The sequence below is a fragment of the Hemibagrus wyckioides genome, linkage group LG25 (genome assembly GCF_019097595.1).
Source record: "Hemibagrus wyckioides isolate EC202008001 linkage group LG25, SWU_Hwy_1.0, whole genome shotgun sequence".
Lineage (NCBI taxonomy): Eukaryota > Metazoa > Chordata > Actinopteri > Siluriformes > Bagridae > Hemibagrus > Hemibagrus wyckioides.
This window is the reverse complement of record NC_080734.1, coordinates 19,089,978-19,113,759: the sequence shown is the minus strand read 5'-3', so window position 1 is coordinate 19,113,759 and position 23,782 is coordinate 19,089,978. Positions and strand designations below refer to the sequence as shown.

At 43.5% G+C, this 23,782-nt stretch overlaps 2 protein-coding genes across 4 annotated transcripts; both read left to right on the top strand.

The window, feature by feature from the left end:
• The first annotated feature begins 33 nt into the window (after positions 1–33).
• Positions 34–18,221, top strand: niban1a (niban apoptosis regulator 1a). Of its 3 annotated transcripts, none has more exons than XM_058378538.1 (15): positions 34–276; positions 5,939–6,069; positions 6,220–6,348; positions 6,444–6,558; positions 7,630–7,794; positions 8,171–8,286; positions 9,431–9,535; positions 10,490–10,652; positions 12,076–12,263; positions 12,653–12,787; positions 14,439–14,546; positions 14,693–14,800; positions 14,969–15,080; positions 15,171–17,353; positions 17,393–18,221. In XM_058378538.1, the coding sequence occupies exons 1-15, from the start codon at positions 225–227 to the stop codon at positions 18,104–18,106; spliced, it is 4,524 nt and encodes a 1,507-aa protein (XP_058234521.1). In that variant the 5' UTR covers positions 34–224; the 3' UTR covers positions 18,107–18,221. The 3 variants fall into 3 exon arrangements, with proteins under 3 accessions (XP_058234521.1, XP_058234522.1, XP_058234519.1); XM_058378539.1 differs by having other exon boundaries at positions 35–276; positions 15,171–16,606; positions 16,709–18,221; XM_058378536.1 differs by having other exon boundaries at positions 35–276; positions 15,171–18,221.
• Positions 18,222–20,347: 2,126 nt separating this feature from the next.
• On the top strand, positions 20,348–23,696 carry grcc10 (gene rich cluster, C10 gene). The gene is made up of 4 exons (XM_058378545.1): positions 20,348–20,480; positions 20,720–20,784; positions 20,874–21,050; positions 21,447–23,696. The coding sequence occupies exons 2-4, from the start codon at positions 20,733–20,735 to the stop codon at positions 21,584–21,586; spliced, it is 369 nt and encodes a 122-aa protein (XP_058234528.1). The 5' UTR covers positions 20,348–20,480; positions 20,720–20,732; the 3' UTR covers positions 21,587–23,696.
• The last annotated feature ends 86 nt before the right edge of the window (positions 23,697–23,782 follow it).

Below are 23,782 nucleotides of genomic sequence, written 5' to 3'. Positions count from 1 at the left end.
GCCCTAGTGAAATTCCTGAAACCTAAACCGAGTACCTACAAGATCACCTGTACACTTAGTGCTCCATTTGAGACGGAGCCCGCAGTGTGTGAAGGCAGCAGTAGGAGGTGTCGAGGGCTGAGATGCGCCTGATTATATTTTAAAACTTGACTGAGAAAAGACACGCAACTTCACGTGAGCCAGCCTGAGGACAGGTCATCTTCAAAACTAATAACTACGCCACTATGGGAATATCGTCCAGTCTTTTGGATGAAAATAAATTCAACTTCATTAAAGGTAAAAGTTTTCTTCATCCATTTGCTTTCCGCCACAATTAACACAGATTTCGTCGACAAAACAGCTTCAGATTCATATTCAGAGTGCCATCAAATGTAAATATGTCGACAGAATATTTTTCTTTTATATTTTTCTACCAAAACACTCATTTGAATAAACTTATAGCTTAATAATTCTTTGTACAGACTACTAAAAGTCATGCTGTTAGACTAGATATCATGTCACCTGTCTAGGCTTCACCTGTGAATAGAAAACAGCTGATATTTCACTGACCGTAAACATACAGGTGTATCAGTAATACAGGCCAGTTATACAGCATGAAGTGTCCGAGGAGCTTCAGTGCACCTTGGTACAGATCCTACAGATCACTGGAAGTGTACAGAATAATGAACACTGTTTGACTGATGATGATTTTCCCTCAGTTGGTGTTGTGATGGAGAACAGTAACACACTGATATGAAATATGTTTGTGTAATCATTTGGTGAACCTGTTGTAGCTTGTGCATAGAAATATTTCGTCATAGGATAAAGATGATGAGTCAGAATAAGTTCTTAGTGATTTGTGGAAGTGGACTCTGTATAACCTGTAATTTACCTGTAATTTAAATAATATGTGTGTGTGTGTGTGTGTGTATACACACCTGTGAGAGCAGGGTCTTCAAGGCCAGAAGGCGTCCCTGGCTTGCAGCTTCATGGAGAGGAGATCGGTCCGCCCATGAGCCTATAACACACACACACACACACACACACACACACACACACACAGACAGACACATTTTTAATCTATTCCTATTTGACAAATTATGGCATATACAGACACACATATATACGTGTGTGTGTGTGTGTGTGTAATATTTTGTGTGTGAGGAGGTTTTGTAATACAGGTGAAAGGTGAAAATGCGTATAAGGTATGTGAGCACAGAACTGGCCCTGCAGGTCAGCCTTGCCATCAGAGTCTGATTTCATAGTGCAAGAATGCCAGACATCTCAACGAAACACAAACACACCCACAAACATCCAAACTCCAATATAAACAATATATATATATATATATATATATATATATATATATATATATATATATGTATATGTATGTATTCAGCCTGTGATTATTTTTTTATGTGGTGCGAGTGAAACTGGGATGATGACACTGAGAATTTTTTGTGAACAATTGTTTTATTAAGGAAAATAGTCCAGTATAACACAAAAAACAACACATCAATTTAGTCTGTAGCCATAACCCCCACCCTCCCGGAAGACTCAAACTGTACTAAGAAAGCGTAAGAGATTGCAGTGGAAAAAGGTACAAACTATAATGCTTAATCACAAAAAGAATAGAAAGAAAAATAAATGAACAATAGTAGAAATAATAATAATATATACATAAATATAAAGAAAATTATACATCAAAGAGAGGAAACAAAGGATTTAACAGTTTCCAAAATAGCCCTCCAGATCTTCAGAGTTTTTGTCTTTGCTCCATGAATGCGAGCTGTTGATAGTTCCATAGAGACAATGTCAAGCAGAGATAGGCCCCATATACGTCTGGACATTAAATGAGGAGGAGCCCAGCGACTGACTAACATTTTCTTAGCAGCAGTAAAAGCAGCTAAAAGTAAGCATCTTTGTTGTGGAGAGAGAGCCAGGTCAGAAAAGTTATTTAAGAAAAAAAGGTCTGGAGTCAAAACCACATCCTTTTCTACTAAAAAAGATATATCATGAGCAAGCTGAGACCAGAAGAGAGAAAGTGTAGAACATTCCCAAAAACAATGTAAATAGGTACCAAGTGCCCTCTGTGGACATAAATTGCAATTTGGGGAGGATAACACATGCATATAAAAGAGTTTTACAGGAGACAAATAGAGTCTATGAAGTAATTTCCAGTGGATCATCTGATGATTGGGGTTTTTTGAGGATGATGTGATTGTTTCCCAAATTTGATCAGAGGATAAAGTTTGTATATCATAACTGATATCCTTAAACCAGATGGTTGTTATGGGTAATGGTTTGGATGAGTTTTGGAGGAGAAAAGAGTAAATAACTGAGGCAGAAATAACAGAATTATCAGTGGAGAATGACACTGAGAATTTAATGGCATCTTAGCAAATGAAAATCTGGTATCTGGTATTTTCTACTATTAGAAGGGGTGAGGGGTGGTAGAGCTGAGCGGTGAGGGGTGGTAGAGCTGAGCGCTGAGGGGTGGTAGAGCTGAGCGCTGAGGGGTGGTAGAGCTGAGCGGTTTAGTAGGTAGAGCTGAGCGATGAGGGGTGGTGGAGCTGAGCGGTGAGGGGTGGTAGAGCTGAGCGCTGAGGGGTGGTAGAGTTGAGCGATGAGGGGTGGTAGAGCTGAGCGGTTTCGTAGGTAGAGCTGAGCGATGAGGGGTGGTAGAGCTGAGCGATGAGGGGTGGTAGAGCTGAGCGCTGAGGGGTGGTAGAGCTGAGCGCTGAGGGGTGGTAGAGCTGAGCGCTGAGGGGTGGTAGAGCTGAGCGGTGAGGGGTGGTAGAGCTGAGCGATGAGGGGTGGTAGAGCTGAGCGGTTTCGTAGGTAGAGCTGAGCGATGAGGGGTGGTAGAGCTGAGCAATGAGGGGTGGTAGAGTTGAGCGATGAGGGGTGGTAGAGCTGAGCGGTTTCGTAGGTAGAGCTGAGCGATGAGGGGTGGTAGAGCTGAGCAATGAGGGGTGGTAGAGCTGAGCGCTGAGGGGTGGTAGAGCTGAGCGCTGAGGGGTGGTAGAGCTGAGCGCTGAGGGGTGGTAGAGCTGAGCGCTGAGGGGTGGTAGAGCTGAGCGCTGAGGGGTGGTAGAGCTGAGCGCTGAGGGGTGGTAGAGCTGAGCGATGAGGGGTGGTAGAGCTGAGCGGTTTAGTAGGTAGAGCTGAGCGATGAGGGGTGGTAGAGCTGAGCGATGAGGGGTGGTAGAGCTGAGCGGTTTAGTAGGTAGAGCTGAGCGGTGAGGGGTGGTAGAGCTGAGCGGTGAGGGGTGGTAGAGCTGAGCGATGAGGGGTGGTAGAGCTGAGCGGTGAGGGGTGGTAGAGCTGAGCGGTGAGGGGTGGTAGAGCTGAGCGATGAGGGGTGGTAGAGCTGAGCGATGGGGGGTGGTAGAGCTGAGCGATGAGGGGTGGTAGAGCTGAGCGGTGAGGGGTGGTAGAGCTGAGCGGTGAGGGGTGGTAGAGCTGAGCGGTGAGGGGTGGTAGAGCTGAGCGGTGAGGGGTGGTAGAGCTGAGCGCTGAGGGGTGGTAGAGCTGAGCGCTGAGGGGTGGTAGAGCTGAGCGCTGAGGGGTGGTAGAGCTGAGCGCTGAGGGGTGGTAGAGCTGAGCGATGAGGGGTGGTAGAGCTGAGCGGTTTAGTAGGTAGAGCTGAGCACTGAGGGGTGGTAGAATGGAGAAGTGTAGGTGGTAATGCAGAGCACTGAAGGGTGTAAAAGCGGGATGGTAGAGTGAAGAGCATTATTGGGTATAGCGGAGCAGTTTAGTGGAGCGGTGTGGGGTGGTAGAGTGGAACAGTTAAGTGGGTAGAGCAAAGTGCTATAGTTCACTCATTTTAAAGATTAGTAGATAAGAATATGAGGTTGATGTGGATATCGGCCTGCAGTCAGATGTTTTCATTGTTTAAATCTGAATTTATATGAAAGAAGGGACAATTATGAAATGTCCACTTCTCCTCTCTGGTGTATGGACACAGATAGGTAGGTAGGTAGGTAGGTAGGTAGGTAGATAGATAGATAGATAGATAGATAGATAGATAGATAGATAGATAGATAGATAGACAGGCAGACAGTGTGTGGGTGCGTCGGTGGGTGGGTTGGTTGGGTTGGTGGGTTGCTTGGTTGGTTAGTTGGATAGTTAGTTGGTTGGTTGGTTGGTTAGTTAGTTGGATAGTTGGTTGGTTGGTTGGTTAGTTAGTTGGATAGTTAGTTGGTTGGTTGATCCCTTTAGGGAAATTCTTCTGTTACAGCAGCTTAGTCAGTAACAAGATACAACACACACATAATATAAATATAAGACTAGGAAAAAACCTTAAATATAGAGTACAATAAGTTAAATTAAACACAGGATTTTGTCCTGGTTAAGTATCACCTTCACTCTTCTTCTGTAAGAATTATCTTACTATATTATGTTGCTTTTCCCCCCAAACACCTGCCTTTCACCTGTTTCTGTCTTTACAACTCACAGACCCAAAGTAGCCCAGTCATCTGAACATCACAATTATATCACAAAGCCACTCAGTTTTCCTGTTCACACTCATGAACTTAAACTGACACTTCACCTGTCTGATATATCGCACCCACTGACAGGTTCAACTGTAACACAGTAATTAATGTAATTCAGTGGTTTTAATGTTCAGGCTGATTGGTGTACTTAGCCATAATTAAAGAACAGGTCAGGGAAAAAAAACAAGCAACTAAACAATATTAAGAGCATTTATGCAATTATAGTCAGCCCTAATAAGTTAATGAATTAGGATGAGGCGGAGCAGGAAAGAGCTAATCCATAGTGAAAAAGTCTGTAGTTAGTGTAGACCAGAGACGTCCAATTTTATCCACAAAGGTAGCGTAGGTGCAGGACCAGGAGCCACACCTGATTCCTCCTGTTTAATCAGTTGATCTTCACTTTCAGTAAACTCAGGTGTGGTTTCTGTTTGGTTGGAATGAAAACTTGCGCCCACACCGGCTCTTTCTGGATGAGATCAGTCACCCCTGGTGTGTGGAAAATGCTTGTACAGCATGCAGACTGGTGTAGTGTATAACAGTGGCACATATTACTGCTGTAAAGAGTATGACTAAAATGCAGCAAACCAGCCAGCTTTAAAAGTGTGTGTGTTGTGCTTGTTAGGAAGAAGATTGTGGTGTCCTTAGCATTTTATTGATCAAGAAGCAGGGAAGAGGTGGAAAAAGAGCTCGGGTTTTATTGTTAAAATAGATGGGAGAAAAGACTTTTTAACAAGCTTTAATTCCCAAATGGAGAACAGACGGTTGCTTTAAGACTACACAGGATACCCAGCTTCACATAAACTTTCATTAAAATGTGGCACGGACATGTTTACCCTGTATTATTGCTTGGTGGAATTTAATATTTTAGAAAATCAAACGATCAAGCAGTTTGATCAGTCTGTGTAAAAATGTCCTTCGGAACCCTAATACAGCGCTAACAGATACTCAGTGAAGCGTCGTTGTGCATCTCTGGCTGTTCAGTGCACACGTGGACACATGGCTTCTCTGGGGGTGCATGAGAATGTGGATCCTGTGGGTTTTGCAGAAAAATAAATAATCCTATGGAGTGTGCTCTTTGTCCAGCATCTAGCAGAAGAAGCCTTCTGGGGCCTGACTTTCTGGTCATTAACCCCGAGCCTTAAATGTTCAGCTGCTACATGCCACATCTGGATGTAAAGCTTCTCTCTCTTTGATGGTGTTAAACCTGCCAAAGGAGCAGAACTTTGTCACCAATTCACAGAAAGAGTAAAGAACATGACTGACATTTCCAACTCAGACATTCAGACAGCAGTCAGAATGACATAAAGACTGCTCTTTCTCTAACTTTTCTTTATTTGTTTGACCTGACACTGACCTCACACTCATCACAAGCAAGTATGAAGACATATAGATGTCTAGACGACCGTCTGGTCTGCTCATGCCGTCTTGTTCACTGGTGTGTTTGGTGTGTATTTCAGGTTGGGCGCAGACGGAGCTGAGGAACTTCGCATCGATCTACAAGAAGCAGTACTCTCTGGCCTTTCTCAACCATGTTCATGATGAGTTGGTGCAGCGTAAACAAGAGCATACTCACCTCCTTAAACAGCGGGTGAGGACTGCTTGGATGTAAAGGAGCATCGGATCTCTCTCTCTCTCTCTCTCTCTCTCTCTCTCTATCATGGAGACTGTCTTAATAGGCTTGAATGACAAGCTGACATCTTGCCAAATATTCGTTCTTCTCTGTGTTTTTCTTACCCAGGATCCCCCAGAGGATTCAGAGGTGATCTACCAGGAGTCTGTGCTCTACTTTTGTGATAACCGGAAATGGAAGGAGAAGTTTGTGGTGGTTCGTGTCAATTACTCTCTGGAGTGCCATGAGAGCTATGAGGCAAGCTTTCCAACTCTAGGACAGAAAAATGAGGGAATGGTAATGTCCCTGTGACTGTATATAATCAATAAAACGCTTTTCTCTGTCTTCTGCAGACTTTTATGAAAGGCATACCGCCACTGTACAAGCTGCCAGCTACAGGAGGCACTATTCTGACCACAGAAGAGAAATACATGGAAGTGATAGACAGGTGCTTCCCAGATAGTGACAGTAAGTAAAACCAGTATGTCATTCTCAAGACGTTTTACATAATCAAGCCTCAGCTTGTGGAAAAAAGTGGATTGACATGGGTTTAGTGACCCTCCAGTGTCAGGAACAAGGCAAGGAAAAAAAATGGCTATATGACAGCATTATTTATAATAAATCCTGCCTCATATGTCATTTTGGGACATTATGACAGGTTATGCATGTACACAAGAAGGTATACATGTGATTTGTGTCTCCTCTGGTTCAGAACATCAGTAACAAGTAACATGATTCCAGGACCATTCTTGCATATCATACGTACCACTTGCAAAAAAAACCCTACGCTATATTGGTGGTACAGTAAGAGCATGGCCACGATGTGTCACATTTTTTATGTGCAGCTCAAGAGGTTGGCAAAGATATGAGATTTCATTCATGGAAAATCTGTATCTTTCATACAAGTAAATATCAGGGAAGGCAAGGGGATTTTGTCTGTCTCGCATTATGTTGTGCGAAGATGTCCCCAGGACAAGGTGGACAAAAGGTGAAGCCATTGCAACAGACACTGGGAATTAGTTACGTCACCTAGATGTGGCTCTTCTCACAGCTGATTGGTCAAATTTCAGTCTAAAAGCTCAAATCCAGAGCATGACATGCCCCGGGGCAGGTTAGCCGCGAAGCTTAAGTTACCATGGTGATAAACACAGATTACTTTCATGGTACCTAAATCCCAGTATTGGTGCAAACTAATCTTAAACTTATCTGGCTAGCCAGCTAAACCGGCCTTTTATAGTACAGGCCCCTTGTAGCTGGCAAGGAATGTGTATTTGTTAGTATTTAACAAATGTATCTCTGTAAGGTGTCGTTTTTATTAAGGAAAATGCTTTTCATGATTATATGGCGCTTGGTTTGGCTTTCTCAGAATTGGCACACATACTGAATACATTTCCCATAAATTCCTATACAGCAGTTTTGTTTCTTTATAAACACTATATGTATTTGGTCATGTTTGACATGCAGTAAAAGAATTGTAGAGTATATTTTAAAACCAGACAGATTATGATGGAGGTCTGAGTAGTGTGTCCTGTGTTAAAGACGTGAAAGAGGACTTTGCTCCTCCAGTGGTGGGGATGCTTGGCCAGTTCCCAGTGTACCTCCGACTGCCGTACCAGAGAGACTACTACTTCTGCTTCCTCCAGGAGGCCAAACAAGCCTCGTTTATCTCTGTGTTATCCGACTGCATTCGCCACCAGAATCAAGGTAACACCACTGACCACATCACAACAACAATTACATTAGAAAGATGTCCGTCTGGTGTCATTTAGCAATGCTAGTAAATATCTACCTGTACTTTGTACTTTGTTTGTTTGAATATTTTTTAGAAAACATGTTTTATTATCAACAATGATGTAATTAAGCTCTTTATGTAATAATGATCTGTAAGAGTTTACTTTAATCTCCTAAAAACAGATGTCTATTGCTACTGTCTAGGGCTGTGGTCATTCCTCTGGACTATACAAGCAGAACTAATGGACATTAACAGCAGCACAATATGTGCTTGAAAGCTATGATTTATAACACGCAGGGTTCAAGATATTAAACATGCCCAAATTGTTCTTCTCACACATCCTTCCAGACTTCTTGAAGAAGAAGACATATGAGGTGCAGGCCTTCATCAAAGCCTTTCAGCTCTACAGGCAGGACAAGGGCTACTATGAAGCGTGGGATATGCTGATAGGCAATGATGTGCAGGTAGTAGCCATGACTCCGCCCTGCTGTGTAGTACAATTAGCTTTTCCATTTCGGAAACACCCTTTCATACCATGTCTGATTTTGGCCTATTGTTTCCCTACGCATGCACACCCAGAAAACAAGCCTACATCACCAAACCGGTATACACCAGTACACATCACCATCAACAATAGTTTGATTATACTTAATGCCTTATTTCAGTAATGTTGGAAAACCGGGAGTGTTACTACATTGTTTCAGCTGCTGGTATCACTGCTTTCACAGCAGCCAAGATTCAATTCAAGAAGCTTTATTGTCATTTCAACCACATATAGCTGACGCAGTAGATAGTGAAATGAAACAACGTTTCTCCAGGACCTGGTGTTACATAAACATACAACAACAAAGTTCAACACAAAACAACACCACAGAGCTAGGACAGAAGTTTGTCTTAGCCACGTAAAGTGCACAGTGTGCAGCTGGGTGCAAACAGTGCAAAAGACAATAAATACAAGAAAGACAACACAAAAGAACACAGGACACTTAGCGCCGAAAAGAACATGTGTAATGGAATGTAAGTGAAATAAAATAAGATAAAGTGAAATGATGTAAAAAAGTATTGTGCAAAAATATTGTCTAAAAATTCACATCACCGGTTGAGGTAGTGCAAATAGAAATAAACATAAATATGACTATAGCAGCGGATGACAGATAGAGGTAGTGCAATAAGTAATGAACAATATAAATTATCCACAATTATATAATTGTCCACACAGTTAAGAGAGAGTGTGTGTGTATCTGTGTATGAGAGAGACAGAGACAGAGAGCCAGCATCTAATAGTGACACATTGTACTAAGAGGGGAAAAAGTCAGCCCTTGGATATATAATAATGAATCATCTTGATGATGTTGGACCATTCTGACTGCTTAGAAAATAGGGTACAGGGCTAGCATGTACATTAGAAAGAAACTTTAATGCCTCGGATACATAATGAATGTATACATTTAGCACTCGGATATATTGAACAGCAAAGATGATGTCCCTCTATAATTGTGTATCATAGTACACAAGATATAAGATTACGTAAAAGTTATGTAGATGTGTTATTCACATGTGTCGTGTTGTGTTGCTCTGAATCCCTGAACACAGTCCTCTCTCCTGCAGGTGCTGGCAAATCTAGCCATGGAGGAGCTGATGCCGACTCTAGAGAACGACATGCTTACTCGTCTGAAGGCCAAGAAGATGGACAAGAAGAAAATGTGGTTTGCTGTGAGTAGCAGTGTTAAAAAAAAATCAACTTGTCTTGACAACAGCATTGCTTGAGGTATCATTATTACAGAGACTTTAGTGTTTAATAGTATTCAGATGCACCTGAAGACATTTTGATGGATTAGACTTAGAAAACATTTTAAAATATTAGAGTTTGGGAGTTTGGGCTGTTCAGACCTGCATGAGTTTTTAGGCAAGGTTTTAATGCATGCTGGGACAAAAACATGATTTCCAATGACATGATTCAATTTTCTACATTTATATCTGCAGACTCTCTTCAGCATAGCAGTAGTGTCAGAGGACATTAACCTCTCCTCCCAGTGGATCTCTGCATCTCTCTAATTTTGTACAATTTTTTTTGTCCTATTTGTTTGTACACTATGTTGATGGCTTCTTGGGGCCAAGAACTGGAATTTTGTTCTGTTGTGTTTTGTTCTGTTGTGTCCACGTTCAGCATTGAATGTCTTTGTCATGTCTCACTCCAAAGTGGAGCTTAATATGAAGTTTATATGAAAGTAGACACTCAGAGCTTTAAGAGTTTCTCAGAAATATTTCTGTTCTGTAAATATCTGCTGTGCTGTAACCCAGATTTCATTTATCTGGTCAGCAGTGTTCCTGTGATGGTCATTTCCATAATGGGTAGCACAGAGAGTTCACATATTGTACATGACAGCTAAAGTCAGTGTGGTTGTCTAAAATGGTATCAACCTCAGCATCAAGGTCTTGGATGTACAGTATTGTCGTACTGTATAAGTTGATGGGATGACAGTGGGATGAAACTGACCGATTGATCTAAATCTGGGAATTCTTTAGAAGCAGAAGCAGGTTTAGGGTGTTGCATTCAGGTTAAAGCTATGACTGAAATGTCTCTATGGTGTCTCTTCAAGCTAGTGTCTACGTACCACAGACATACTGATGCTTGTAGTGAATCATCACCTCTTTTCTGACCCTCAGACAATCGAGGAAGTGTATAACCTGGTGCAGGAGACTCTGGAGGAGGGCATGGCTGCTCTGAATGATGAGTGCAGAGAGGCAACCAAGCAGCAGACTGCACTCATGCGCTCAAATATGGATCAGATCATGAGTTCCCGAGCCTTTCTGGAGAACAAGCTCAAAGGTATCACCCCATGATGAACAAACCCCTGCTTATGACCTGTACAATTATGTATAATTATATGTGCTAACTGGGGAGGCTAATATGTCAGTACACATTATTGCCACACTCATAAAATACTACAGACACCATAATTACCATCATCCAAACAATACACAGCTTTTGCATGTTAAACATATGATTATGCATTACATAAAAGGAGAAGAACAAACAAATTTGTTTATGGAATGATGATTATAGATGGGAAAGGGCAGCAGGAGACAATATTCACAGTGATAAAAGCTTGCATGTACTCATCAGCATCTGACTAATTTTGTTCTGCTAAAACATAGCTGACCGTTAGAGGTCAGCCCAGACAGCTGGCCTTTGCTCCCCAGTGAGCCTTGGATATCCATGATCCTGTCTCTGATTCACTGTTTGTTCTTCCTGGGTGCACTCTTGGTATTTACTAACCACTAAATACCAGGGAACATCCCATAAGACCTGCTGATTTGGAGATGCTCTGACTTTAACCATCACAATCTGGCTGTTGTCAAAGTTGCTCAGATCCTTACACATCCTTACCCATTTTCCGTGCTTCAACACAACAGCTGTGAGAACTGATTGTACACTTGCTGTCTAATATATCTTCACAGCTGACATTAGAACGAGATAAACAATTTAATTCACATCACCTGTCAGTTGTTTTATGGTGTTATGGCTGATCGGTGTATATGTGGTGAAATCCGGCTGTCCGTTACAGGATCACCATGTTCCAGAGCCGTGGTGTTGTCAGGTTTTAGACGGCAGTCTGTCAGGGGACAGGTTGTGCCAAGCTGCTGCTTACTACAGATCACCTTTAGAGAACCTGAGAGCTCTCTGTAGACAGGTTTGCAAGCGTGTACATGCAAAATTGGTTTCCCCGCTAGGAACCATGGGTTGCCAGGTCTCTGTATGTTATGTCTGGTAGATAGTCCTCAAGTGGACTGAGTCATTCTCCTGCTGAACATTAAGCCTGCACAGCACCATGTACTCAGGAGGCAATACAGTGCTGTTCTGATTTCACTGATAAGAGGAGTTAAAGGGTTCTCTGTGCTTAGAGTAAAGCCTGTCATCAGAAAGACTGTGATGGTCACAAAGTATCTAAAAGGTTGCTTTAATTGTGGCGTGCTTCAGAAATCCCAATTCAAGCTGTTTATGTGCTTTCAACTGTGTTTGCTCTACATAATACTTAAGTGCCATAGATGATTTTGTGTTTATATAATGTATTAATGATCCCTATTATATTCATTGTTGTGTATATATTTTTAAATTTTAGATCTTAATATCACAGCCACAACCAAACAAATCTAGACCACTAATAAAAGTTGAGCATAATTCTCTCTTAATATCTTAACAAGTTCTGTAAGAAATATTTAAGTCTTATTAACTCCAACTCTTCTTATAGCCACAGTAGCTGACCAGGCTACTGAGTACTGCAAGCATCACATAGAGCCTCGTCTGCCTGCTGTGCTGGAGGAGATGATGGGGCCCATCAGCCTGGGCTTTGAGGAAGCACGACAGGTCAGCGAGAGCATGATGGAGTACCTGTACAGTAATTATCAGGCGGGCATGACCAGAGAAGAGCTGCAACAGGTGAGGGGGAGTTTAAATAGTAGGAACACATAGAAGTCTCTATCAATAAACATACCCTGGTTCTAGAGGCATCCATGGCCAGGAGGACAAGAAAGCAAAATTGTCTGTGCTCTCAGGGAGGGAGAGTCATAACAGCAGGTCACAAGATGCATTTGGGTGACTTCTTGTGCCTCGAGGCCTTATGCACTAGTATCTTTTATGTTGGGGAGAGCTGCCTGATGGGTCAAAATCGGGGAAATAATTGATGTTGGTTGTGGGGGTATTTTTTGACATGGTTCAACACAACAACTTAATAAATGGGACTAGAAATTTTATGCTCCTTCAGTACTCGATCACTCCAGCCAGTCTGTGATGAATAGAATTGGCTTTAATACACGTTCTTGTCTTAGGCTTTGGTGGAGATAAGTAAACCAAACTTACAGAGCTGTTATGAGAAAGTGAGTGCCCTGAGGGATTATATCCGTGAGTTCAACTACCCCAACTGCAGAGGACTGGAGCACAGCACACAGATCGATATACAACAGGTATAATTACTATACACACACATACAGTGAGGGGAAAAAATTATTTGATCCCCTGCTGATTTTGTACGTTTGCCCACTGACAAAGAAATGATCAGTCTGTAATTTTAATGGTAGGTGTATTTGAACAATGAGAGACAGAATAACAACAAAAAATTCCAGAAAAACGCATTTCAGAAAAGTTCTACATTGATTTTCATTTTAATGAGTGAAATAAGTATTTGATCACCTATCAATCAGAAAGATTTCTGGCTCCCAGGTGTCTTTTATACAGGTAAGGAGCTGAGATTACAGTAGGAGCACTCTCGGGGAGTGCTCTTAATCTCAACTCGTTAACTGTATGAAAGACACCCTGTCCACAGAAGGAAGCAATCAATCAGATTCCAAACTCTCCATCATGGCCAAGACCAAAGAGCTGTCCATGGATGTCAGGGACAAGATTGTAGACCTACACAAGGCTGGAATGAGCTACAAGACCATCGCCAAGCAGCTTGGTGAGAAGGTGACAACAGTTGGTGCGATTATTCCCAAATGGAAGAAACACAAAAGGACTGTCAATCTTCCTCGGTCTGGGGCTCCATGCAAGATCTCACCTCATGGAGTTTCAATGATCATGAGAACGGCGAGGAATCAGCCCAGAATTACACTGGAGGATTTTGTCAATGATCTCAAGGCAGCTGGGACCATAGTCACCAAGAAAACAATTGGTAACACACTACGCCGTGGAAGACTGAAATCCAGTAGCGCCCACAAGGTCCCCCTGCTAAAGAAAGCACATGTACAGACTCATCTGAAGTTTGCCAGTGAACATCTGAATGATTCAGAGGTCATGTGGTCAAATGAAATCAAAATCTTTGGCATCAACTCAACTCGCCGTGTTTGGAGGAGGAGGAATGCTCCCTATGACTCCAAGAAGACCATCCCCACCGTCAAACATGGAGGTGGAAACATTATGCTTTGTGAGGTGTTTTTCTGCTAAGGGGACAGGACAACCGCACCGCATCAAAGGGACGATGGACGGAGCCATGTACCGTCAAATCTTGAGTGAGAACCTCCTTCCCTCAGCCAGGGCATTGAAAATGGGTCGTGGATGCAAAGAGGAGTGGGCCCAAATTTCTTGAGATGTGAGATATGTGCAAACCTGGTGGCCAACTACAAGAAATGTCTGACGTCTGTTATTTGCCAACAAGGGTTTGCCACCAAGTACTAAGTCATGTTTTGCAAAGGGATCAAATACTTATTTCACTCAATAAAATGCAAATCAATGTATAACTTTTCTGAAATGTGCTTTTCTGGATTTTTTTGTTGTTATTCTGTCTCTCACTGTTCAGATACACCTACCATTAAAATTACAGACTGATCATTTCTTTGTCAGTGGGCAAACGTACAAAATCAGCAGGGGATCAAATAATTTTTTCCCTCACTGTATATACTCTGACCTGAACTTTTGTATAAACATTAATCCTAAAGAATAACCCCTATGACAAATCTGCAATTATAATAACCAGGAATAGCATTTTGCTGTGATAAATGACAACTACATGTATCTTTGCTTACAATTAGTAAAATATCTGCTGGAACTGTGAAAGCTTCAGTTCTTTTAATAAATGTTAATGACCGAGGGTTTAAACATCACCTGTTCTGAATGGTGCAGCTGGTGGACAACGTGTCCTACACCTTCGGATTACTTCTGAAAATGTCTTCACAAGACAACACCAACCTAATAGATGTCATTCCGAAAGCCACACAGAGGGTGCTAAAGGTGAGCACACACACACACACTCTTACACACTTACATATTACTATCTTCGTGCTTTTATTCCCACTGTCATGAAGAATGCTGGAGCTGAACATTGCTTTGCCCACAACCAAACCTTCAGTTATTGTGTACACATGTGTATCCACCAGCAATACGACTACGACAGCAGCACACAGAGAAAGAAGATTTTCCAAGAAGCTCTGCTCAGCATCACGCTACCCAGGGCCAAAGCTTTTCTAGCTCCTACATTCAAAAAGGTACAGCTATAAATGAGACAGTGTTGATTATAACAGTGTGTTATGTGATCATGTGGATTAATAGCACATGGTAGTTAGTGCACTTATTGTACATCAGCATTATACTGTAATAAAATGTCTTTTCAATCATCAGTACAAATCTGAAAATTTTCTAAATATTTTATTTAGGAACTACCGAACTTTGAAGAGTACATATTTGATGATTATGTAAACTTCATCAGTGTGGAGAACGTCTATGAGGACATATTGCAAGAGATACTAGAGCAGGACATTAGCAAAGGTAAGTGACAAAGAAGCCATGTTGTTTTATTCAGTTTAAGCATCTTCTCTTGTCTAAACCTTGCTCTGACTGGTTCATGTTTATTTACAGTGGTGAAGGAAGCAGCAAGTATGAAAAAGTACAACTTGTTCATGGAGTCCAGGTTCCACTTCAGTGTTTCCAGCAGGTACTACTTGTTCCCAGACAGCCCAGACTCCACCAGTTCATCACCAACACCGTGTAGCCCTCTGCCATCCACCCCTTTACTGAGTCATGACCTAAAGGAAAGCCACTGCACTGGTGAAGATTCAGGCGTGGCTGAGAAGAAGGTGGAGCAGGAAGTCATCATTCAGGCACAAGAGAAGCCAGAACTTATTAATGTACCTGCTAGTGAAGACCCAGGCATAGCTGAGAAAAATGTGGAGCAGGAGGTCATCTTGCCCCCTCAGGCAGAGGTTCAGGCACAAGTACAAACAGAGATTATTAAGGTACCTACATCTGTGAACACTGAAAAAGATCACAAAGTGGAGGATAATGGAGTGCTAGAGGTGCCTGTTACTGCTCCAACTGAGGAACAAGTCAGATGTACTACACCAGTTGTGGAGGAGACGCTTGTTACCACTCGGAGTTTGGAGGAGAACATGTACTCAGGGCCTCCTCATGTAGTGGCTATAAACACAGAGACATTACTGGATCCATCTAGCTTGTCAAATATAGGACCTTCACCGCTCCAGGGTAGTCCACCAGTCCAGGTTAATCCTTCAATTGGGGCTAGTCCTCCAGTCCAGGCTAGTCCTCCACCAGTCCAGGTTAGTCCTCCAGCCCAAGCTAGTCCTCCACCAGTCCAGGTTAGTCCTCCAGCCCAAGCTAGTCCTCCACCAGTCCTGGTTAGTCCTCCAGCCCAAACTAGTCCTCCACCAGTCCTGGTTAGTCCTCCAGCCCAAGCTAGTCCTCCACCAGCCCAGGCTAGTCCTCCACCAGCCCAGGCTAGTCCTCCTCCAGCCCAGGCTGGTACTGTGCCAGTCCAGGTTAGTCCTCCACCAGTCCAGGTTACTCTTCCACCAGTCCAGGCTAGTCCTCCACCAGTCCAGGCTAGTCCTCCACCAGTCCAGGCTAGTCCTCCGCCAGTCCAGGCTAGTACTTTGCCAGTCCAGGCTAGTACTTTGCCAGTCCAGGCTAGTCCTCCGCCAGTCCAGGCTAGTCCTCCGCCAGTCCAGACTAGTCCTCCAGCAGTCCAGACTAGTCCTCCAGCAGTCCAGGTTACTCTTCCACCACTCCAGGCTAGTCCTCCACCAGTCCAGGCTAGTCCTTTGCCAGTCCAGGCTAGTCCTTTGCCAGTCCAGGCTAGTCCTCCACCAGTCCAGGCTAGTCCTTTGCCAGTCCAGGTTACTCTTCCACCAGTCCAGGCTAGTTCTCCGCCAGTCCAGACTAGTCCTCCAGCCCAGGCTAGTCCTTTGCCAGTCCAGGCTAGTCCTCCATCAGTCCAGACTAGTCCTCCACCAGTCCAGACTAGTCCTCCAACCCAGGCTAGTACTTTGCCAGTCCAGACTAGTCCTCCACCAGTCCAGGCTAGTCCTCCATCAGTCCAGGGTAGTCCTCCACCAGTCCAGGCTAGTTTTCCACCAGTCCAGACTAGTCCTCCAACCCAGGCTAGTACTTTGCCAGTCCAGACTAGTCCTCCACCAGTCCAGACTAGTCCTCCACCAGACCAGACTAGTCCTCCACCAATCCAAGTTACTCTTCCACCAGTCCAGGCTAGTCCTCCATCAGTCCAGACTAGTCCTCCACCAGTCCAGGGTAGTCCTCCACCAGTCCAGACTAGTCCTCCAACCCAGGCTAGTACTTTGCCAGTCCAGACTAGTCCTCCACCAGTCCAGGCTAGTCCTCCATCAGTCCAGGGTAGTCCTCCACCAGTCCAGGCTAGTTCTCCACCAGTCCAGACTAGTCCTCCAACCCAGGCTAGTACTTTGCCAGTCCAGACTAGTCCTCCACCAGTCCAGACTAGTCCTCCACCAGACCAGACTAGTCCTCCACCAATCCAAGTTACTCTTACACCAGTCCAGACTAGTCCTCCACCAATCCAAGTTACTCTTACACCAGTCCAGGCTAGTCCTCCACCAGTCCAGGCTAGTCCTCCGCCAGTCCAGGCTAGTCCTCCGCCAGTCCAGGCTAGTCCTTCGCCAATCCAGGTTACTCTTCCACCATTCCAGGCTAGTCCTCCACCAGTCCAGGCTAGTCCTCCACCAGTCCAGCTTAGTCCTCCACCAGTCCAGGCTAGTCCTCCACCAGTCCAGGTTACTCTTCCACCAGTCCAGGCTAGTCCTCCAGCCCAGGCTAGTCCTCCACCAGTCCAGGCTAGTCCTCCACCAGTCCAGGCTAGTCTTCCGGCCAAAGCTATTCCTCCACCAGCCCAGGCTAGTCCTCCACCAGCCCAAGCTACACCTCCACCAGTCCAGGCTAGTCCTCCACCAGTCCAGGCTAGTCCTCCACCAGTCCAGGCTAGTTCTCCACCAGTCCAGGCTAGTCCACCAGAGGGATACACTGGGTCCATGTGTCTCCAAAGTGAAACTTTATCAAGCATCAAATGTGTCTCTACTGAGAGTGCAGCTAACATTAGCATCAGCTCAGCTGTAGAAACTGCTCCAGATGTGCCAGGCTCTTCTGGAGACACCAATGTTGCAGTGGATGATCTCACTTATTTTGGGCCTTCAACCTATGAGGTCAGATTAAGCAGCAAGATAGAAGAGTTTTCTGATGATTCATCTTGGACCACAGAGGAGGAAGGAGACAGCATTGAGGAAGATGACCTGACCATAGAAACCACAGCAGATATCCCTAAACCTGAGGCCTGCATCATAGCAAAGTGTGAAGCTATCTCAGATGTTAGTGCAACGGTAACCGACACCTCTGCAGATCCCGAAACTGAAGCAGCCAGACCTTTAGATTGCATCAAGGAAATCCGTGAGCTTGTGGTGGAAGTGATCGAGGTGGAGGAGGTGGCTCAGCATTACCCTGACCACAGAGAGGTCCACTTAAACACACAGTGAAGCAGAGCGCCGGCTAAAGCTGTATAGGACACTCTCTGAACAATCTCTAGTTAAAAACTCAGTCATGCCATGACTTCTGGAAGTTATTTCTTTATTAAAATAATTTGAGTAATTATTACAGCTTCAGGAGCTGTGTGAAGGGGAAAGTGAAGTGGGTTTTAAGTTGTTTTATTATTGTTTTGGTTTGACTTTAAGCTGCTGTTGGAAGAATGGATTTGTTTGTCTCTTATTTTATGATTTGTGTCCAGAAATTAATAACTGTGTTCAAAGCAGAGGGAATAAAATATGTTATTTATGTCTCAAAAATAATTGTTACATTAAATGAAAACCTACTCTTACACACAGACACACAGAGTACAGCTAGCATTGGAAGATACACTATATTGCCAAAAGATCAGTGAATTCAGGTGTTGTTTTTCAGGGGTTGGGCTCGGCCCCTTAGTTCCAGTTAAAGGAACTCTTAATGCTTCAGCTTCATACCAAGCCATTTTGGACAATTTCATGCCTTGTGGGAACAGTTTGGGGATGACCGCTTCCTGTTCCAACATGACTGCACACCAGTGACCAAAACAAGGTCCATAAAGTCATGGATGAGTGAGTTTGGTGTGGAGGAACTTCACAGAGTCCTGACCTCAACCCCATAGAACACCTTTGGGATGAATTAGAGCGGAGACTGTGAGCCAGACCTTCTCGTCCAACATGGTCAAAAGGAATGGTCAAAAATTCCCATAAACACACTCCTAAACCTTGTGGAAAGCCTTCCCAGAAGAGCTGAAGCTGTTATAGCTGTAAAGGGTGGGACAACTCTATATTATAAGCATGTGCATGTGAAGGTCCCAGTTTTGGCCTGGCTCACAGTCTCCGCTCTAATTCATCTAAAATGTCTTGGCATGCTGAAGCATTAAGAGTTCCTTTCACTGGAACTAAGGGGCCAAGTCCAACACCTGAATTCAATGATTTGGAGGGGTGTCCCAAAATGTTTGGCAATATAGTGCATTTGTGCTAACTGTCTGCCTCTTGACTAGCACAGATGGCCATAATTCAAATTAAAGTTGTCCAGTGTTACTCATAACATTAGATATTAGCTATATTAATAGAAATACAGCTGTATGTACAGGCAGGAAGTGCTCAGGTAAGCGAGTAGGAGACTGGATCTGATCTGAAGTGTTCGCGCAGCTACACTCACTCTGACTTAAGTGTAAGTCTAGGTACATTTTGTTAGCTACAAGAAAATCCAACTAACATAAGTTATAGATAAGGACAGGTCCATAAATATGTGGACACACATCAGACACTGAGTTTCTACCCTGCTGATGTTCAGCCAGGTCTCTAATACAGCTGTCTTCACCTCCATCAGCTGAATGTGAGCAGGTAATACAGCCCTATACACTCCATAAATTCCTTCTCTTGAATGTTGACTTTGACACAGATACATCTACATCCTGGAAAATGTTCCTGACCCAGCTAACTGTGGTAAAGAGCTGCTTCTTCACCAGGGAAACAATTCCTTATTCTACTGTCAGCTCCCTCAGTCAGGGTCTTCTGATGTTCCTGAGCTCACCAGTGCCTTCCTTCTACTAAATAGATGATTTGACCTATTCTAATGTTTATTCTCTCTCTCCCTCCCCTTATCTCTGTCTCTTTCTCCCTCCCTCCTTCTCTCTCTCTCTCTGTCTCTTTCTCCCTCCCTCCTTCTCTCTCTGTCTCTTTCTCCCTCCCTCCTTCCTTCTCTCTGTCTGACTCTCTCTGTACCTTCTTCTCTTTCTCTCGACCTCCCTCCCTCCCCCTCTCTGTCTCTGCCCCCCCCTTTCTCCCTTCCTCTCTCTCTCTCTCCTTCCATTTATTTTCTTTTTTTTAAACTGAGGCCAATATATAAAAATTCCTACACTCTTGCTAAAGCTGTAAGCTGTATGTCTGAACTTTGACTTTAACTCCAGTCCACTGTAGTGGTCAGTTATAAAAACAATAACTTTGTCCATGTCCGAACCTCCATTGCCAGTGCCGACTGTTATTTTAAGAAAACTCAGGGTTTTTTTTTGTTGCACACGGACGTTTCTGATGGTCGCACCAATTTTAGTGCAACACCCCGGAACTGTCGTGCATTTGTTGACTTTTATTTTCACACCCGTATTTCGCCAAAACCTCTCCCTCCGCACCGGGATTGGTTAAAAGTCTGTGCGTTCTGTGAGGTGATTGGTTGGTAGTTTTTAAGCGTCCTACGCTTAGCCAATGAACTGAGCAGTCGTTCAGCGGAGGCGCAGACTTGTTGGAATACGGGTGGGGGAAAAGAAAATAACGCGTAGCCGAGCGCTTGCTGTAAACTTTAAAATATATATATTATTTATTGATTTACGGAATAAAAACGCTTTTAATTGTAAGTAAATACTGAAACCTGCTGTGAAAGATTTCCTTCTAACGCTAGAATTGTTCAGCTTGCTTTCTCAGCTTCATTCAGGGATGTTAGTTCTATCTCTATATATATTTATAGGAATTTGTAGCAGGCTGTTTATTCACTTGTAGTTATTATTAATGTTCTCTCTTTATTAGCCGGTCCTGTGTACATGTTACTACTGTTATGGTTTTTATTGTGTTGATAAATCGGTTGTATTTTAGAGATAAAGCCGGAATGGCATCAGCTCCAGCTCAGCAGCCCACACTGACAATAGAACAAGCTCGAGGTAAAGTTCAACTCATGGTCATGGTCATCCCAATGACCTGAACCCTCTTCCTGTGTAACTCTGTATCTGTGTGTGTGTGTGTGTTGTAGTGGTGCTGAGTGAGGTGATCCAGGCTTTCTCTGTGCCTGAGAATGCCTCTCGGATGGAGGAGGCGAGGGAAAGTGCCTGTAATGACATGGGGAAGATGCTCCAGCTGGTCCTGCCTGTGGCTACACAAATCCAGCAGGAAGTGATCAAGGCTTACGGCTTCAATAACGAAGGAGAAGGTGAGACACCGGCATCTAACCCTTTACTGATTTTATTTCCTGCTCCATGGATGAGATCAACAGAGGTTTATGGTCATTCCAGAAGTTAAGGTGTCTTTATTTGTCACGTATACATTACTGCACAATATCCCATCCGTGGAGGTTGGGGTCAGAGCACAGTGTCAGCCATGATACAGTGCCCCTGGAGCAGGGCCCAATGATGACAGCTTGGCGGTGCTGGGGCTCGAACCCTGATCTTCTGGTCAACTACCCAGAGCCTTAACTTATTATTATCTTGAGATTGTGAGAAAAACTAATGGTCTTCTCTGGACTGGTTCCGGTCAGAGCTGGACAGAGTGGTTATTCGTAAACACATCCTCTTGAACGTATCCCCTTTTGCTTTGGTTATTTGTTCAGGTGTCCTGAAGTTCGCCAGACTGGTGAAGATGTACGAGTCTCAGGACCCAGAGATCGCCGCCATGTCACTCAAGCTGAAGTCTCTTCTCCTGCCTCCTCTCTCAACTCCGCCCATCGGGGGAGGAATTCCAGCATCGTAAATTCAACATTCACGTCACGGGGGTTCGAAACATCCTCACATTAACGGTCACACATCCGAAATATGGGTGGATTTTCCAGACTATGAGATTATTAAACAGATTCAGAGTGGAGAGCATCGCACATGGTGGCTGGTGGGGTTTAAGACACGCTCGTACCCACTGCAGGGAATTTCAGCATGTTTATATTAAAGGGAAAATCACTGCTGTGCAATTGTTCTCCATAGTAGTTGCACTGAAAATTCCAGAATGATGGAAATCGCCTTATTTCGAGTCGCAATGCATGCTATAAAGAGCACAAACCAATAAATCCTACAAATTATAGTCTGGAAAATCCACTATTCATATCCTGAACTTCTCACATTCCCATGGCATTCCTACTTTTTTGTATTTCCATTTCATACTCTCGCTCGTATTTATTTGTACCTCGCTGTATTATAATAAGATTTTTTGCACAAACCTGGAAATTCCTGGGAAATTACAAAATGTGTGTGAAAGAGACTAGAGCGATATCTCACTCTGATGGAAATCCTGCGGCAGTGCAAAGATCAGCAAACCCAAACAAGTAATAGAAAATTCTCTGACCCCAAAGTCTTTTACATAACGAGTTTCCTCAATTCACATCCGGTTCTACAGTAACGTTATAGAGGCAGCCATCTATAAACACTGGAGGCTTAAAAAGAACTCATCGTCCACTTTATAAGGAATGCCTGCACGTACAAGCCGTTCTCCAGTCAGCCAAACATATGGCAGCGGCACCATGTACAAAATCATACAGATAAAGATCAAGAGCTTCGGTTAATGTTCACACCAAGCATCAGAATGAAGAAGTAGTCTGATCTCTGTGATTTTAACCGTAGTGTGGTTGTTGGATGATGGGATTTTCACACACACAGCAGTCTCTAGAGTTTACACAGAATGATACAGAAGTGAGAGACAGGTCTGTGTGTGTGTGAACACCTTGTTGATGAGAGAGATAAACAGAGGAGAATGATCAGATTGATTCAAGCTCTCAGGAAGGTTAGAGTAAGTCATATAATCACTCTTTACGACCGTGGTGAGCAGAAAAGCATCTCAGCGTGCACAAAACATTAAACCCTGAGGTGGATGAGCTACAACAGCACATCAGGTTCCTCTCCTCTCAGCCAAGAACACGAGTCTGAGGCTGTCATGAACACAGACTCACACAAACTAGATAAAGATTCGAATAAAGTGATATTTGTCTATCAGGAGTGGAGTCCAGTGTGGTCTTCTGCTTGAGTGATCATAAGAGCTTCTATATCCTTCCTATCAGTTCAAACCAGTCTGGCCATTTTCCTCTGATCTCTCTCATTATCAAGGTGTTCACACACACACAACTGTCTCTTAATGAGACTGGTTTTCTCTATCTTTCTGTGTAAACTCTAGAGATTGTTGTGTGTGAAAATCCCAGCAGGAGATCATCAGTTTCTAAAAATCTCAACAACAATACTACAGAGTTAAAATCACAGAGATCAGACGACGACTTCATTCTGATGTTAAATGTGAACATTAACCGAAGCTCTTGATCTTTATCTGTATGATTTTATACATCGTGCCGCTGCCACATGATTGGCCGATTGGAGAACTGCTTGTGCGTGCAGGCATTCCTAATAAAGTGGATGATGAGTTTATTTTAAGCCTCCAGTGTTAGGAGACGGCTGCCTCTACAACGTCACTGTAGAATTGAATGCGAATTGTGGAAACTTGTTATGGAAAAAGACTTTGGGTCAGAGAATTTTCTATTATTGTATCTAATAAAGTGGACAGTGAGGTTGTGACAAACTTTAGTCTCACTTTCTGGGATTACAGGATGAGAGGAACATATGAAATCATGTGTTATGGATAAACTGAGTGTTGCATGTTATCCAGGAACGAGGAGAATCTGCTTCAGTCTTACGGCTTCCTTCATACAGTAAAATGTCTGATTAATTTGTGGCTTCGGGTTCAGTTTCCTCGAGCAGAACAGCGCTGTTCAGTTCCATCATCACACCTTCAGTAGAACACTATTCAGAGTTTCCCTTTTTTCTCTTCTTTAACCTTTTTGTGTGGATTCATTTCCTTTGTGCAATAAAAACCTGAAACAGGATCATCACTCTCAGTCTAAAATGGTGCTATTTATTATTTCTTACCAAACATCATTATTATAGCAGTGAAGGTATCGACTGCACTGCATTACGG